The 18895-nt window shown below is 46.8% G+C and overlaps 1 protein-coding gene across 1 annotated transcript in view; it reads left to right on the top strand.

Moving 5' to 3' along the window:
• The first annotated feature begins 10474 nt into the window (after positions 1 to 10474).
• TBX20 (T-box transcription factor 20) overlaps positions 10475 to 18895 on the top strand; it is a 54532-nt gene continuing 46111 nt past the window's right edge. The window contains exons 1-3 of the mRNA XM_081243611.1: positions 10475 to 11094; positions 14491 to 14749; positions 15758 to 15922. Coding sequence (XP_081099737.1) covers positions 10968 to 11094; positions 14491 to 14749; positions 15758 to 15922 — 551 coding nt within the window. The 5' untranslated portion in view covers positions 10475 to 10967. The remainder of the gene's footprint in view (positions 11095 to 14490; positions 14750 to 15757; positions 15923 to 18895) is intronic.

Genomic DNA, 18895 nt, shown 5'->3' with positions numbered 1-18895 from the left:
ATGCTCTTCTAGTATTCACCCTTGACAGAAACAACAGACATATCAGAAGTCACCCTCTCCTGTTAAAGGTGTGGTGGGAAATGATGAAAGTTATAGGTTTCAGTGTGGGACTTTGATTAATCACAGATGGATTCTCAGAAGAGGTGGGATGTTCTTGTTTCTCACTAGCTCTGGTCAAATCCAAAGCTAAGGAAGACTGCAGTGCCATGAGAAAGATTAGGAATTCAGGAGCCTTTTGGGGTGCTTGGTTCAAACGTGTGTTCCTTCACTCACCTCTGCCCTGTTAGGCACCAGGGAACCTGAGACTAGTCACTCTGGGTAGAACCAAGAAATACACAAAATTCTTAGGTGCTTTGGATTCAGGTAGACTTTGAACCACACATTGAAAAATCACTGTCCAAAAAAGTACTTTTTTCAGAATGTTTAAAATAAACAATAGCCATTTATAATAACATCTTATTTTTTAAATGTTTCCAAATGATGTGACCCACTGGATCATTACAAAAGCCCTGTGACATAGACAGTATTTATTATCAAATAAAATTTATGAGATTTATTTTACAATGAAATGATGTGTATAAAAGCACCTGCCACAGATTTTGATATCCCTTAGGTCTAGGTAAATGTTAGTTATCATTATAATTAGCAGTTATACAATATAAGAAGCATCCAATCATTTTCCAAAAGAGTGAACTGTGGCACAAAGGACAAGTGACTGACAAGAAGTCATCCTGACTAGTAAAGGTCTTCAGAATCCTGCCACATATGGTAGCTTCCACCCCTAGGTGCCTCCTTAGAAGAAGAGAACTTTCTGAGGTTTGTTGTTTGCTTGATTTCTTCCAGACACATTGGTTTTGAAGTGTTTTGGGAGTTGCAGAAGAGTAGGGGCTAAAAGTGCTGGGAGATGGGAACACAGGAGAAAGGAAAACAAGAATTCTAACCTATGATCCACCAACTATTAGCTGTGTGATTTACAGTAAGTTACATAACCTCTCTGTGCCTTAGTTTCCTCAACTGTAAAATGGGGAAGATCAAATGAGATAATATAGGTAAGGTGCTTAGAATATTGCCAGGCACATACAAGCACTTGAAACAATTTAATCATTATATGGGCTGTTTGCTTCATGTCAGAGGAAGAAAAGCAGCACTAGGCTTTTGGGGTAGCTGATGAGCTGAGGCTAGTGCTGGCTGAAGCTGAGAGCAGTCCTTAAGTATTGGGCTGTGTGCCCAGCACATCCCACTTAAGGACCATTCACAAACATTCACTACTTAGAAGGTCACTTTAATAATTAGTCTTGCTTTGCTAATTATATTTTACTGATTAGGAACTACTGCTGACAACACTAGGGTTGCTGAGAGTGCTAATTTTTTAGCTGCCATCTGAGAATCATGACTGATTTTGCTGTCCAGACATTTACCTTTAAACGGATCGTGTCAATAGCGCATTGTGATGGGAATACAAAGAGGGAACTCTGGAGGCTAGAAGACGCTGTTGTATGATTCCCTCCCTGGCATTTCCAGACCTGACATTCAGCCCTAAACCTGACACCCCAACCCCGACGTAAATATTCCTTAACATCAGGAGACAGTTGCTTGCTTGTAGGAAGATTAAAAACAAACCTAAAGAATGTGGTTTGTAAAAACACTTTGCTAATAACTGATAACAAATAACCTGTGCTTAAGGAGACCTTACCCTGTGCTCAGCATTCTACATGCATCATCTCATTTAATGTGCCCAACAGTCCAATAACGCAGGTGCTAGTATTCCATCCATTTTACAGCTAAGGCAAAGAGGCACAAAGAGACGATGTGAAGTGCCCAAAGTCACACATATAGCAAGTGGCAGAAAAGAAACTTGAACCCAGTAAGTCATGAATAAAACCAGCAAGTCTATACGTAATCTTTGGACTTCTTTGGTCCCTCTCCACCCCCTCTTTTTTTTAATTAAAGGGGAGAGGGCTTTTTTTTTTTAAAAAAAAGCAGATATAATTCTAGTGTAATAATAGTATTAACACTATTTGTGCACACCAGGTGGTCCGCATAACACTTAAGATGCATCTTCTCAGTTTATCTTCAGGAGGACCTAGAGTTAAGTATCTATCCAGATCCATTTTACAGATGAGAAACAGAGGCTCAGAGAAGTTCAGTGATTTGCCCCAACGCCAAAGAGCTAGAAAGGGTCGAGTTGGGAGGTAGGAAATAAAAGTCTAATAAACTGTCAGCCTGAGAAGGGCTGTGTTGAGACGGCCCAAGCCGCCGCCAGACCCCGAGCCTCGGCCTTTCTCAAAGCGCTCCAGAAGCGCTGCAGCTGAGCCGGGACAGGCGGCAGTCTGGGGACCCAGCCCCCACCCAGCCCTGCGCTAATGGGGGTAAAGCTCGGCCGGCGCCATCCTGCAAGCCGAGTCTGATAATAGCCCTGATTAAATGGCGGGGCAGCCAAGGGAAGGCCCCCGCCGCCGCCAGCGCCACCGTCACCGTGCCGACTAAGCAGGGACCGGCAGCGGCGGGGCCTCTAACTTGGACGTCTGAGTCCCAGCCGCAGGGACTGCGGCGGTCGGAGCCGAGGGCACTGTCTCTGGCCCCGGTTCCTGAGTTGGAGCCGCGTGTGCGGGACGGTGGCCCGAGCGCCTTGAGCAGAGGCGGGTCGGGTCTGCTTCTCCACCATTCGGTGGTTCGCAGGGACCCCTTACAGCGTCACTTCAGGAAGCATCTTTGGGAATCTGAGTCCACGTCTAGAGTCACCAAGTGACGGAACTTAGTGGAATAGAGCTGTCTTGGCCCCTACAAGGTGGAGGTCTGGACCGATGACAGCCGCAAAGGGGATGGGTTGGTGGGAGAGAACCAGCGGATCCCAGAGTCAAGACGCGAGAGTGAGCCTTGCAAGCCCCTGGGCTCGGTGAGTCTGCGCCTCTCCGTTGCGGAAAGTGTCCGCTTCCTGCCATCGCATCTCCGTATCTGGGGCCGCCGCTCCCAGTGTGCTCAGCCGGCGCCGGGCACTGTGCGAGCCTCCCGCTTCACGCTAGGGAAACTAAGGCTCAGAGTAGTCAGATAGCCCACGGTCACTTGGCCAATAAAGGACAAAGCTGGCTTCAAACCTCCAAAACTTGAAAGTCTGCCTCCTATACTTGGGGGTACGCAGACTCCAGCCAAGCTCTGCATGATCTCCAGGGCCAGCCCCGCCTCCATCCCCCCTCGCCGCCTCCGCTGCCTCCGAGGAGCCTGCAGATTAGTCGGTAATTACCCCCAGGAAAGAAGAAATAATGACAAAGGCCGCCTGGGCTCGCGGTCTATGTGCGACACCGAAAGACCTTTACTTGGCCTGCCTTCTGTTTTGCACGCCGGGCGGGTGGACCGTGGGCATGCGAGTTACATTTGCCCACATTTGAAGGAACAATGTTCTCTGGCCCGGTGAGCATATAACAAAGACAGGCAGGTGTTTACGGGTTTCTGGGGCTGCTATATGCAAACAGAGAATTCAGCCCTTTCCTCCGAACTGCCTCTGCTTCCAGAACCGGAAACTAGCCAAGTTAGTGATAGCATTCGATATGGGTTGGAGGTTAAGATTGCGGAGCTAAACGACTTGGGTCACACAGTCCAAGATTGCCTCCCGCTCCACCAGGAAACTATCCGTGTGCCCTAGATCAACTGAGTTACTTCGCGTTCCAAGCCTCATTTTCTGCAACTTTAAAATGCAGATGATAATGCTACCCGACAGATATTATTATCAACATTATGTATTTCTTGGGAAGCCTAGTGCAGCGCCAGGCACATATTAAGTGCACAATAGAAGCTCTTTGCAATGTATTGAAAAACTAGCATCCAGGACTTGAAATGTACACAAAATGCCTTCAAACTACGTGAGTTAATGAAAGAAGATGCAGCCCAAAGGCCACCTGTGGACCTCCAGTCTTTCCAGCGAGGGCATTCACAACAGAGAGGCCGCATGTCTGAGCATCCCCGGGGACCTGGCCCCTTCCTAGTGGTGAAGTATGAGTTTCTCTTACACCATAGAAATCGAGTGAGACCCAGAGCCTTTCACAGACTCCAGAGAGAAAGCTGTTTCTTACATTCCTTACAATTCCAGGGTGGAAACTGGGGCTCTTGGACACAATTCTCCATCAGATCTAATTTGTATCAATTACAAATTTGTAATTTGTATTAAATTGAAAAGGGGCCTCGCCAAAGTTCCAGAGTTGGCCAATAGTAGTATCTGTGAAGTCCTTTACCCTCACATGGACATTAACCTTCACAACAAACTTGATGTAGGTATTATCATCAGAAAATCATATTTTACAGATATGGAAACAGAGGCACTTGCCCAAACTGGCGTTTCTAATGCCAGGCTCCACACCTTCCTCTGCAAGCTTTTTTATTAAGGTTGTTTAGTCTGCCTTCATGCCCTTACATCCTAAGAGTTCTTTTAGCTCAGTGTTGAGAAAACTGTATACTTTTCGTATCGATGTTCTATTATACATCTCCAGCTAGGTTTTGAATCCTTGATAGGCAGTGATCATATGCAAATTATCCAGCCCCATCCCCACCCCAATAACTCAATGCCTGTCCACAATGAATGAATGCCCACAAACAGGTTGAATTGGGTATCTCTGCTCCTTGTTTCCTCAAGTCTTTATCACAATTTCTATTTGTGTGCGTATGGTTTCATGTGTTTATTATTGGTGTCTCCCACTAGACTGTGAGTTGCATGAGGCAGAAATTTTAGGGTTCTGATCACTGGTCTATTCATGGAACCTAGCACAGTAACCAGCCCAAAGTAAGTACCAGGTAATATTAGATAAATGAACAACTACTTTGCATTCTTTATCTTTTACTGGGTGCCATACATCTTTGCTCCCTTACATAATACATGCTTCAAGTCGTCTGGAACATGCTGACATTTGGGAATAGGCACCCAATCCCTTACTGCGTGTATTTTGCCTTCCGTGGGTAAGGGAATAAAATGAGCTTCGATCAAATTGCTTCTGGGGAGACTCGCAATGGGGGCTGGCAGCAGATACCTTGTAGGACTACTTCCTGCCTGGGTCTTCCCCGCCTTGATCTCCCAAACCTCTTGATAAGGACCCAGACAAGTTGTCACCAAACAGCTGGCTCCAGCTCCTGAAAATCGAACGCAGGACATGCTCCAGCAATCACCCAGGGGACAGGGTGCAGTTGGTTGTTGGAAGGCTGGATCACCTTCCAAAATGTGGTAATCGCTAGAAGTTTAATTAGGTGACATCTGCAAAACTGACGCTACTTTGCGAGAGGAGGGGCGCTGACAAGACAGCTGTGGTTGCTCTTCTAAGGAAATTGCCTCATTTAGTTTTCAGTTTGTTTTTAAACACCTAAGAAATCACAGCTCAGGAAGGACGCTTGGGCCGCCTGTCTGGCTGTGGTGTGCCCTATCCACGCAGGCCCCACGCCTCCCCACCAGTGGGCCAGGGCACCCGGCCAAGATGACCTTCATCCTGATGCAGGGGACCATGCTCTGTCTGCTTCCCTCCTCCTAGTGAGGGTTCCCGCTTAAACAGTCCAGTGTGCGCGATAATGGCAGGGGCAATGCTTTCAAAGCTAGAGATTTGGGTGGAAATCATCGCTCTGCTGATTATCAGTATAATTTCGATCAAATTCGTAACCTTCCTGACCCAGCCAAAACTAGGATGAGAGCCTAAAATTTAAGGGGGTGCCAAAAAAAACTAATAAAATGATATTTCAATGCAGTAATTTAAAAGATCAAAGTTCATGCGAAAATTCATGATGTACGAAATATCTAAGTGTTAAACACAGGACTGGTCAGCAGCCAGGCGGTTGAGAGAGGGAAGGCGACGACGTCCCAAGAGGAGGATTGGAAAAAGAGGGCGGGAGCCCGTAAGGAGGACGAGAAAGGAGGGTGGAGGAGGAAGGAGGGTGGAGGAGGGGTGGGAGAGAGCAGGTCTGGATTCCTCGCCCACAGGGTCAGAAGAGGTTTCTTTGCTGTTCTTGGGATCACGCTGCGAGTTTTGCACCCAATTCTAATGTACAAGTTCTGCCCTGGTCAGGGGGAGGCCTGGGGCGCCTAGGGTCGGTCCCTGCAGTCTAGAGCTCCTGCGGAACAAACCTGCATGCGAGTGGTCGAGAGAAGGAGCGGGAGGGTCGCGACCCTAAGGGATCAGCCTGTGAGGAGTTCTGAGGCCCCGCGCCTGATCTCTGCCCGTAGGGCCGGTGGCTCCACGCGACGGGAACCGGAGAAGGCCCCGGGCGTCCAAGTTCCCGTAGCCGGGCGGTGGCGCGCACCCACAGACGCCGACCTCCTCGAGCTTGAGGCCCGGCCGGCAACGTCGCAGTGCCGGGGGCTCTGGCCCGGAAAGATTTTTCCCTTCACTATCTGAGGGCGTAGGCCCTGGAGATGGGCGCAACCTGCCTTAGGCCCACAAGACGTCCCTTTCCTGGGTTCCACAGCCGGGCGCCAGTGTGAAGTCCCGGACGGCTTGGGCGCGCGCGCGCACACACACACACACACACACACCCGCTGGATGACACTCTGACACACACACACACACACACACACACACACCCGCTGGATGACACTCTGGCCGCGCCCCTCGAGGGGCTGATCTATGCTTCGCCCTTAGAACCGGAATTGGGCGAGGGCGCCTCGAGTCGCCCGGCCCTGGGGCCTCCGGGGTGGACCTGAGCTCCGGACGTTCCGGGCCCGTTCTTGAGGCCGGGACTGGAGGGGGCACTTCTCGGGGACCACTTGGGTTCAAAAAAACTTAATTCCGTCAGGATGTGCATTTGAGCCTTGGTTCGGGTTCCTCCGAGGAAAGGCTCAGACCACTCCCCTCGCCGCACAGTGAAATCAGAGGCTGCGCCGCGCGCTCCCTACTCAGCCCAGGGATGCGCGCTGCTCACGGCGCGCCCCCGGGACGTGTAGCACCGGCTTCCAGGGGGCTGCGGCCGCGCTCCCTACGCTGCTTCGGGTGTCTTTCTTGTTCGGTAAACCGAATTTAGGAATCCAAAGGCACCGAAGCCCATTTCTTTTGCTTTTAAGGAGTTTACCAAAAAGAGCGGAAAACAGGATGGGGACGAGATCTCGGGAGTAGAGCTGCCCTTGCGTTGAGAAGCGGGTCTCCTTTCTCGCCCTCGGGTACCGGGCGGTGCTCTTGGTGTGGCACCGGGTCCTGCCGCTCCGGGCGCAGTCGTCCCACGCGGGTGGAGGGTCCCTACCGCTGTCAGCGGAGGGTTCTGCGTTAGTGTTAACGTCCATTAAGCGAGGGGCTATTGGCCAAAATCGTGAAACCGTTTCTTCCTGCACAGTTCTGGGGTCGACCAACTTTTGAGTTCCGGAGACTACAAAGGACAATTTGAAACGGTAGTATGTATAAAGAGACATCTTCCAGTCCTCCATATAATCAAACTCCGTATAACCAGACTCAGACATATAACCCCAAATTTTAATTCCTAGGCTCCAAAGTTTAGCAAGATGTAAATAATGGTCCACTACCACAATGTGACCCCAATCCGTATATTCCAAAACTGTCTACACAGCTACCTGTACGTGAGCACGCGAAGGAAAGATCTCTGAGATCGCGAAATTGCAGCTCAAAAATTTAATATAATAAAATGCTGTACTCATGGTTTACTTATATTGGGGTAACTGTTCAGGCTTTTTACGCACTTTAACCCGTTTAATCCACAGAGCGATATTCTAGGTAGGAATTATTCGTCTATTTTAATGTAGATGATGAAACTAAGGCTTTGAGAAATTTAGGTAACCTGTACCGAGTCTCAGGGAGGGCTAAAGTGGGCTAACGTCAAGATTCAAAGCCTTCTCCAAGTGCAAGGCACTTTCCGGTGTCCAAGAGTCGCCCCCGCCCTTCTGAAGTCAGCATGAGAAGGGCCTGCAGGGAAGTGTTAATGTGATTGCTTTGTTCCAACCCCCTCCGTGGCTTTACCTGTTAACCCGTGCTAACACCTGGGTTTTGAAGGGACCTCAGAACTGGGCGATCTCCTCTTCAGGTGGGCTTTGAATCACCCTATGACGGCACCTCTCTGCCAAGCACTGGTTCCCCGTTTTTATAGCACGGTATTGATTTGCAGAGGCAATAAATCTAAGAGAAGGGACAGTGTGCCCCTGATAATTATGTTGTAGTATACATTTTATTGCCGCGGTTTCAACACCAACGAGATGCATCACTTTTTAGGGATCCCCAAACGGCTCACCTCTAGAGCTCGAATTTGTTTAAAGTGGCCCTTTCAATTCCTGTGGTGTGCTGCCTGCCTCCGCGCACGCTAGCTTAGCTTCCTATTTTGCCTGCAGTAGGATGAATAGTCAAAGTTCACTGCCCACCAGAGACCCAGAATTGGGCTAAGGCTGCGTGGGCAATTGGAAAAGTGGAAACTGATTGGGGGCAAATCATTTTTCCCCTTGCTCCGCCAATTTTTCTAAAAATGTCCCTGTCATGAAATTATTCAAATTCCAGCCTGAACCGTTAAGATAATTAAGATATGATGTTTCCTCATATGAAAACTGAAACCAGCAAATAAGATCTTCGATGCCCAGTTGAAGCATAAAGTTCTAGACTATGACATTACTCACCCAAAACAAACAACCCCCCACCTCGTGCCCCCCAAAAACCTCATGACAGAAATCTCCCTTCCTGGCCAAACAGTGAGCACTTGAGACGGGACAGGGACAAGCCTGCGCCTTACATTCAAACCAGGGAAATGTCACTGTTGCATTGACTGAGATAGGGTGTGTGTTGGGGGGGAAGCTTTATTAACCCAAGGGTCTGGGCTGTCCAAAAACAGCAAAGGACCAAAGACTCAAGAATAGAAAAGAATCTGTAGGCGCATGCGGTGGTTTAGCCTCTATTCTTACCAAAGTTTAATCTGAAAGCATTCTCAGCCGGCGTTACTCTACTGTGGATCTCCCGTGAATAGCCCAGGCACAGCTGCAGGGCCCGGGTGTGATCAAAATCTTCGCCTGGAGTGCAGGTCTGTGCCTCTAGCCGGCTGGGCCGATTTTAGGGGAGATGCACCACCCTGCCAGCCAGACCCGGTTTCTCACTCTCAAAGCAAATGGACATGGGCTGGAAGACAGCGTATAAATCCCTTCCAGCACAAAAGTATAGTTTTACAAATTCCCCCCTAATTTACATACACTCTCTGTACATCGAGACTAGTATCAGAATGTTCCTTAGTCACTCTCATGCAGTACATTGTTAGAAACTATTGATACACGGTGACAAGACAGGCTTAAATCACGAGTCCCCCAGCTGTCATCATGTTACTTACATGGACGATTTCAACTTTTGACTTTCAGGTTTTTTTTCCCCTTAAGTTTATTTCAGGGGGTGGGGAATGTGTGTGCCGTGGAGAGAGAAAAACTTTGGTGGGAAATGGGAGCTGCTTTCCTTTCTTTTTTCTTTCTTTCTTTTTTTTTCTTTCAAGACCCACCAAGAGGCTCCTAATCGCCAAACCGACTGACTAGAAAGGAGCGCAAATATTTACATGTACAGCTTGAGTGTGTGTGTCAGCCTAAGTTTACACGGCTCCGAGTGAAGCGGATTACCCTGCGAATTCGGAGAATTTAAGTTATTCAAGCTGAACAAGGCCAGCAAGACGACCCCCATAAGGCCGTGGGAAGTCCAGGTCGCAACTGAATTTGTGAAGGCTGAAGGTCCCGTGTCCCCCAAGCCCGGGCGCTGTGAGGCTCGCACTCTCCAACTGCGCGTCGCGTGGTCCCAGCAGGGTGCCGCGCCCCCCCCCCACCCTGGCATGGCACGACATCTGCCCCTCGCCTTCCCCTCGGTCAATGCCCGATTTTCGAGAGTCCCTCTCGAGAACAGGAACCCTGAATGAGAGGCACACCGGTGTGCAGAAGAAGCCGTGGTTCTGAGATCATCCTTTGCCAAATGCTCCCAGTCCTTAGCGTATCTTTTGCAGGGCTGCATCTCTCGAGCCCCACTGTCTAGCAGCCAGATTTTGGAGCCCAATGAGTGCAGGTATCCAGCCCTGGGTGCTGCCCGGCGAATGGGCTCTGGCCCATTGGCGCCAGCTCTACGGCGTCGGTTTCTGCCCTACTTAGCGCTTTCTAACTTTCTTTTGCAACTGTGAGCACCAGTAAGAAAAAGAATGGAAGGAGCAAAAACTCCCCGAGGCTTCCTCTGGTCTACGCTCCCGAGATCCCATGTCTTAGGACGCGACCAAAATGCCCCCCCCCCGACAGCGATCACCTCCTTCTCACTCCTGGACTGCGAGACCAGGCGGGCTGCGTCCGCGGCCGCTGCGCCAACCTGGTGGTGTCACCCCATTCCCCGAACGGGTGCCATGCTCCAGCGGGCTGCTGAGCGAGGCCACGAGGGCGCCGCGCCCCAGGCGCGGCCTCCCCACCCGGCCCCGCGGCCCCGCCCCCGGCGGCGGAATCAGGAAGCGGTGACGTGTGGCGGCGCTGACTGGCTGCGGGCCGCGGGGATCGCAGCTGCCAGCAAATTAAGGCGCAGGGCGGCGAACGCCCGGGCGCAGTGTCCTCCGCGCCCCGCCGCGCTCGCACGGCTACGCTCCCGCTCCCAGACAACCACCCCATTTTAGCTGCGCTCGGCCGCTCCGACTGTCCCCAGAGTGGGGAGGGAGGAAAGACGTGGAGCGGGTGCTGCAGGACCCCTGGGCTTTGCGCAGCTGATGCTCCTCTCCAGCTTCCGGAGGCACAGCCTGTGGTCCTACGGAGCGTCCCGGTGCTTGCACACCTAGCTTGTGTTGGTCCTCTCCGGCTAGTTTGAAGTCTCTGCGGCTCGAGGCTCTTGCGGTGGGGAAAAGGAGAGGCCGGTGTGGAGCTCTCGGGAGGTTGGGGCTGACTCATCTAGAGTCCCCGACTCCCCTGTGATTGCACTTGGAAACTTTCCGCTGTGTTTCAGTCTCTGTCTCTCTTGGGGAAGCTGGACGGCAGTTCGGCAGGCCAGGTCCCTGGCCAGGACCGCGCACTAGGGGCCATGGAGTTCACGGCGTCGCCCAAGCCCCAGCTTTCCTCCAGGGCCAACGCCTTCTCCATCGCCGCGCTGATGTCGAGCGGCGGCTCCAAAGAGAAGGAAGCTACGGAGAACACTATCAAACCACTGGGTAAGTCGGGTGCTAGACCGTCGGGGTGCACAGGCATGGGAGTGCTGCACATTTGTCTGTCCCTCCGTTCCCTAGCTTCAGGAGGCTCTCGAGGGTGGCCACCTTTCCCGGCTCGCGGCAGCTCTGACCCTCAGGCCATAGACTATACGTTGCGGGTGGGAGATTTTTTTTTCTCTTAGGCCCGAATTCTTTGGGGACTTCACAGTCTGTTAAATGCAACCGGTTTCGTATCTCGTACGTATATCGCTAGTCGCTTTCCCTACCTATTTGTCTAGAATCCTTATGTCAAGTCGGACATCCGGCGTGTGTAACTTTGTTGGGATAAAAACATTTAGGGGATAAATAATAATAAAACCCCCTTTAAAAACTCAACAGGATTTACGATGCGTGTAACACCTGCTTGTGCATTTGAAACCAAGGAGACTTCACAAGAAACTACTTTAATTTTGTTTTTCCCCCGACTTGAATAGACTACACAAAGTCAGCTCCTTAAGACAACTGTCAAGTGCTGTAGAATAAGCCAGTTGTCCCCGCATGAACCATTTTCTTCACAGAAGCTCTAGACTTATCTGTGAGACATCATTTCATAACTGCCGTCATTTTCAGTGGAGGTTGGCAAAAACATTAGCCAGTTACCATTTCCCAGATTCCTCAACTTTTAGCTATACTGTTTATTTAACAACCTTTACCATTTATAGAAGACAGTACTCTCAGAGTAAAGGGAAAAAAGGGACTATATTCCCCTTACCACGAGTGAATTGTGTGGGAAAGAAACTGCTGGAGATAAGTGTTTTAAGTCCCTTTACAACTGAGGGAGAAAGAAATGTTCTCATCATCACCTCTTGGGTCCCCAGGTAATAATTATTCCACATCCTGATCATCTGGTAGCCCTAAAACTGTGCAAAGCATCAAATAGCGAACTTAGGGTAATATTTTTAAAAACTTTTAAACTCTAGTCAATTCTTTTCTTCCTTCTCCCTGTCCTTCTCAACATTTTAACATCTCACACCTTGAAACAACAATAATAATATAAAAGATGAAATGTTAGAGATGAAAAATAAGGGGCCTGGGCAGAGAGAGAAGAGAGAACTAAAATCCCTGCAGCAACTTAGAACCAAGGAAAAGGAAACCGGAAGATCTCCAGAAAACATGTCAAAAAGTCTCTCCTCCAAGGTTTTCACTCCCTTTCCCTGGTTCTTCCCACCTATCCTCCTGTGTAAATCTAAACCTGCCAAAGAAATGGAAACAACCAATCAGACAAACTCCAACTGTTTAGAAAAAAATTCACCACCAATTTCAAAGTTATGTTTGTGGCACTTCCCAACATTATCCGCTCCTATTTAGGGGGCCTCTGAATTCTTTATAAATGCCCCCAATACAATTTGGTAGCTAGCAGGAAAAGAGGATTTCAGGTTAAAATTCCTGACAGAAGTACAGACAGTAGACTGGGAAACATGCCAGCTTCAGCTCCACTGTCATTGCAACATTGCTTTCCTTCTCTACTTTCCTGAGGAAAAACCCACCTTCCTCTGAATTCTAAACTATAAAACCATTCACAGCTTACGGCACCTCTACCCTCACCCCAGTCTGTAAAATGAGCATCCTCCCTCCCCTGGGGCTTTTGAGACCGGCTCCAAAAAGAACCAGAAGGCATTCTAGTCCCTTTCAGCAGCCAGTTCAACAGAGCACAATTAGCAGCTGTAAGCCAAGGACTCGGGCATGTGAAATACCTGTTAAGAGAGAATGAAACACTAGCGAGATGCTGAAGAAACTGTAGGGTGGGAGTCACAAGTGTCTCATTACTGCTCATTTAAACATGTTAAATCTACTCAGAAGAACCACCTCAGACGACTAGATCATTACTTTTCTTTTTAAATTGAGATATAATTGACTTATAACATTGTGTTAGAGCATTTCTGTATCATTTTCTTCCTCCACTTCCCAACCCTGACCCACTGGTTAGTCTGGAGTTTACAGCATTTGTGTTTTTCAATGGTCAGAAAATTTCTAAGGCTACTTGTTAATTCCCTATAAAGATGTTATGTGAATGTGTTTCTGAAAACATTAGTAAAAAATATGATTTTGCCATGGCATGGTTCTCTTTGAATTTGAAAACAGAAGGATAAGATAATTTGGTTATTCTTAATTTAAAATGCTTCCATGAGTTGGATTATTATTGTAAGAGAAAAGAAGGTAAAAATTCTCTACTTCCTGCTTGCCTGCCCGAAGTCAAAAGAGAAATATGAGAAATAAAACATTATATGTGTGTGTATGTATGTATGTGTGTGTGTGTGCGTATATATATATATATATATATATATATATATATATATATATATATATATAACTTGTTTCAATTCCTTGAGGGCACTTAGAATAGAGTTGTTTGAAGTTCAGTTTCACATTGCGGATTCAAGTAGTTTCTTTTTTAAAGGATGCAAGATAATTGGGACAATTACAGAGCTCCCCCTGTATTCCATCAAAGTGACTGGTGTAGTCCCAGGCCCTTATCATCTGTGGGGGAGAATGTTTGGTTCGTAGGCAGTGGTGTTTCAGCTTGATGGTAGATGGCAAACTGTTCTTCCTACTTTAATACTCTGCTCTTCTGGGTTTGGGGTTCTTTTGCTCACTTCCAAAACGTTCTTGAGAGAGAGAGAAATATACATATCATCCCTCAAGTATTTGTTTCAAGCCCGGTCCAAAAAATTGGCCCAGAGATTGTACTCCTGTGATTTAACAAGCAATAAATATGCTAGTCTTTCATGAGATCTCAGGCTGGGAGGGAAATTATAAAAATGCCCTAAAGTAACATCTGAAAGCCTAGGAAACTGGGAGCCAGGCAGAGAAGTGAAGTGACTTAATTAACCCCCCCAACACCCCTTTTTCACTTTCTCTTATGGGGAGGTGACTCCAGGAGGGAAGGGAAGTTCCTCTCAAAGTGAGGAAGGTGCTGATTTCTTCACTCCCTTGATCTCCCTGCAGAAAAGTGTCCTCTTTGTCAATGAGGGAGAACTGGCACTAGAGCCCACAAGCTCTGAAGTCTAGAACATGGGAGGGATAACAACAGGACTACTTGCTTTTAATTCTTTATGATCATGCCTTTCCCTTTATCCACTCCTCGCATTTCTATTCTCCAAAGTGGCTTTCAGTAATGGTGGTAACAAACCATGGTTCTAAAACTCACTCATTTGGTTCCATAAGCAAGCAGGAGCCATGTCACTTCACAGGAATTTCAGGCTTAATTTATATAGTGATGGGTTATTGCTGTCCTTCCGGAGATTCTGTGCGTAACCTTTCCAAAGTCAAATCCAGGAACCTATTTCAGTTGTGCTGTTCTCCTTCCTGTATCTTTGCTTGACAGAAATAGCTGTCATTCTCAATTCTCTTTGCCTGTAGAACAATTTGTCGAGAAGTCGTCCTGCGCTCAGCCCCTGGGTGAGCTGACCAGCCTAGATGCTCACGGGGAGTTTGGTGGCAGCGTCGCGGGCAACAGCAGCCCATCCTCCTCCTCTCTGTGCACTGAGCCGCTGATCCCCACCACCCCCATCATCCCCAGCGAGGAAATGGCCAAAATTGCCTGCAGCCTGGAGACCAAGGAGCTCTGGGACAAATTCCACGAGCTGGGCACGGAGATGATCATCACCAAGTCTGGCAGGTTGTAGGGGGGCTTGTTGGGTGAGGAGTGGGGAGAAGGGAATAGTGCCCTGGGTGGCAGAGGGAGTTTCCAGGAACTGGGTGAAACTCTACTGGTCCTGAGCTCCAAGAGGAAGCTTCGCTCAAGGAGGGTTTCTTTCGGCAGACTTGCTTTTGGAAAGAGCTGCTGAGACAGATATCCAGGCATTTGCTTTCTTGGGATCTGGCAGTGGGAAGCCCCACCCCTGCCCTAAGGGCATGGGACTGGGATCTCTGGCCCCCTGCAGCCTGGGATGGCTTCTGGGTGCAGGGTCGGCATCTGGAGGGAAGCAGGAACTCAGCTCATGCCAGGGTACAGGGCGGGCTGCTGGGTGCTGTGAGGGAGGCAGGCGGCTTCCCTTTTATCAGCCTCAATTTGCAGAAGCTCCCGTTAAAAACTAAAATGAAAACCTGGGAGGAAGAATGAAATTTGAAACGACCACACTCCCGGTAGGAAGGAGCTCTGGTGCAGGGGGCCCCTTGGCGCCGCAGTGGGCTGACTCAGGGCAGGCAGGAAGTCCCAGGTGCAGGCTGCTCCTGGGACTGGGGCTAAGGCTCCGGGGGTCGGTGGCCCCTTGGCGCCTGACTGCTCCAGCTCTCAGGACTCCGGGACACACTGCCCAGAGTCTCCCGAAACGAAACCCAACTTGAGAACCCTGCTCTGGCTTCCTACTAAGGCAAGAGTGAGTTTTTTCCCTGGAAGGCAAGGAGGTTATAGGACTCCGTCTGCTCTGGAGACTCTGGTCTGGGAGCCTAATGGGCTTGATGATTTAGCACAGGATTTTCCCTAATTGCAGACCCTTAGGTATTAATGAGGACTCCTACAGAGATGACACTTAAGATTATCTAGGCTCGGGAGAAGGTCAGTCTCCGTATTCACATCTCTGAATGGCTTTACAGGAAACACAAAGAGTTTGGGGGCTGGGTAGGGAGGGAAGGTGGACCCTTTTCCTCCCTCTCTAATTCGGGTAATTCTCTTTGTCTGTGTCAGGAGGATGTTTCCTACCATCCGTGTGTCCTTTTCGGGCGTGGATTCTGAGGCCAAGTACATAGTCCTGATGGACATCGTCCCTGTGGACAACAAGAGGTACCGCTATGCCTACCACCGGTCCTCCTGGCTGGTGGCTGGCAAGGCGGACCCTCCGCTGCCAGCCAGGTTTGTGCCTCCGGATTTTTCAGCCAAGCAAAATGTGTATTAACCTTGCTGGCAGAATGTCTCCTGCCCTGGTTGTTTGAATTTTAAGCAGGTCTGTTTTTAAAGCCGTGAGCTCTGGTAAGAAAGCTTTCCAAGCCCAGACACTCCAGGATTAACTACACAAAATATGGGTTAGCCTCTGAGAAAGGCAAGAGTTTGTATGCAGAACATTGCCTTTAATTTTATCTTTCATCATAATTCATTTCAAACTTTTTCTTAAATTTCAATTGGAATATTTATTAGAAATCTGGACCCATTTCATATGGCATCCATCATTTCTATTTGGCTAACACGAAACAGAATAAACCTACTGATGAAGTGGCTGCCCTAAAATCCTTTTCAGAAGTGTGCATTTTAGTAAAGTAGTTGCTTATAGTAAATATTTGTTATAACGTGGTTATAACTTCATAGTAAATATCATATTGGTAAAATGTGGTTGTTTTTGACCAGTAAAGGGCTCAGAGATTTTTAAGTAAGAAAAACAAACTCTTTTTTTCCCTCATTATAATTAGTGGATAAATATAATTCGACATCAAGTTAATATTCTTCTACTGAATTTTTTTCTCTTTCTGACTTGCTTCACTCTGTATGACAGTCTCTAGGTCCATCCACCTCACTACAAATAACTCAATTTCATTTCTTTTTATGGCTGAGTAATATTCCATTGTATACCGTATGCTAACACATATATGTGGAATCTAAGAAAAAAAAAGGTTTTGAAGAACCTAGGGGCAGGACAGGAATAAAGACGCAGACATAGAGAATGGACTTGATGACACGGGGAGGGGGAAGGGTAAGCTGGGATGAAGTGAGAGAGTGGCAAGGACTTATAAACACTACCAAATGTAAAATAGATAGCTAGTGGGAAGCAGCCACATAGCACAGGGAGATCAGTTCGGTGCTTTGTGACCACCTAAAGGGGTGGGATAGGGAGAGTAGGAGGGAGACGCCAAGAGGGAGGAGATATGGGGATATATGTATATATATATAGCTGATTCACTCTGTTATAAAGCAGAAACTAACATACCATTGTAAAGCAATTATACTCCAATAAATATGTTAAAAATATTCTTTTACTGAGAAATTACTCAGTATATTAGGTAACGACCCAAACAAAACATGTTCATTTTTGTGCTATTCATTGGTAATGTTTTTCCAGGAGAACTCCGTTTTAAAAATTACATGCAAACCTTTATTGCTACTGCCCAAATGAGCATTCTGGGGGGAAAAACCCAGCAAGTTCTTACTTATGTGAATACTAATAGTTTAAGAACAGGACTCTAACTGCATACTTTAATACAAACAATGAATCTTAGCTGACTTTACACTTAGGGTTCTAAAACCAAGCCTTACAGCTTTAAAGTTGTTTTATGACTAAGTAATTTTTATAATTGATTGGAAGTTCATATCAGAGCTAAGAATTTATTTAAATGTACAGGTTTAGGAACTCTGAAGTTAATTTCAAGGTATGGTTCTTTGTTAGTATCTAGTCTGGAGTCTAAGTCAAGGCACAGAATCAACACAATTTACACATACAGTTCAAATGGAATATTAAGCTTACTTAGTGGTTGATGATATTATTGAGCTTACAGTATATTAAATACACTAGAGAAGAGATTAAAAGAAGCCTCTCCAAGTTTTCCATTCCCACAAGAGACTAGGAAGGAGATCTTCCCAGCCCTTCCAAATTGATATAGTAAATAACATATTAAATAATTTTTAGGACTAAAAATTTTTTTTTAAAAAGGAGCAAGATTTACAAATTTACAATAGATATTTAAATGAATATAATTAGTGTTCTCTACTATTTACTATTAACTAGCCAGTTCACATTACTCCAGAGCTTCTTTCCAAAATTTACAATTTTTTTTTAAAGGGGGGAGAGAGAGGAAGAAAGAAGAGAGGATGAGAGAAGTATTTTAGCAGATTCCTAACCATTTTTACAAGCAAACCCCTTTTCTTTTTTTTCTCTAAGTCTTTCCTCTAAGAAGTTAATCACTCTTATTTAGCATACATTTTCCTCCTATCTGAAGGTATGGGGAACTGGTGCAGGCCAGTTGGAAATATGACATGCCTTGTTTATGTTACTAATCTGTTCTGGCTGGAAAAGGAAAGCATGTACGAATACACTATCTTAACTGAAGCATGTTTAAGCTATTGCTGGAATTTTAAGTCCCAGAGGACCTGAAAGAAGCGGGGCTTCCTGTATGCTTTTTCATTCATACTAGTTCAGCTTACTTATATTGATATTAGATTGAAATGTTTTGTGCATTATAGGATAGAAATATTCTAGATCATATAAGCAACTGTTCTTTATTATTATTAAAAGACATAGTGCTATATTTTCTAGCTCCATATGGGAAAGGTGAAGAACTTGGGAGGTGATCATTTTTGAACTGATGGTAGAAATTCCTTGCAGTTCTAGTTCTTTGAAGCACTTTATGTTAGACTGAAGTTTATCAGTCAGCTGTTCCTTATCAGAAGAAATGATGCTTGACAATATCATTTGATCATAATAATGGAAAAGACATTATACATGACCTAAGTAATGTTATATTTTCATATAGGACATTTCCTTTTTTTAAAAAGTAGTTGATATTTAAATAAATTAATCTTTATTAATGTTATCATATGTGGTGAATTGATACTTAAAGAGGGACCATCTCATCAACTTCTAGGATTTTAAATATTTTTGAACCTTTTTGGAGGAGTGGGTAGGATATGGTGCTGATTAGTAAAACAACTGCACCTATAAAGTTATAGCCTTGGAAGGGTGACACTTGAAAAGCTATTATGGTTGTGTCATCAAAGAATACTTCAATTGAAAGGCAATTTTGAGCACTCCTTAAAAAAAAAATCAAACAGGCAGACAAACACCTAAGTTCTTGTACGGGTCTGGTAAGAATCTTTAGTGCTGTCAGCCTGTGTTGTGCT

Source organism: Mesoplodon bidens (genome assembly GCF_964165515.1).
Source record: "Mesoplodon bidens genome assembly, chromosome: 9".
Classification (NCBI taxonomy): Eukaryota; Metazoa; Chordata; class Mammalia; order Artiodactyla; family Ziphiidae; genus Mesoplodon; species Mesoplodon bidens.
Note: the sequence above shows the minus strand (reverse complement) of the source record. Positions and strands in the feature narration are given on the sequence as shown.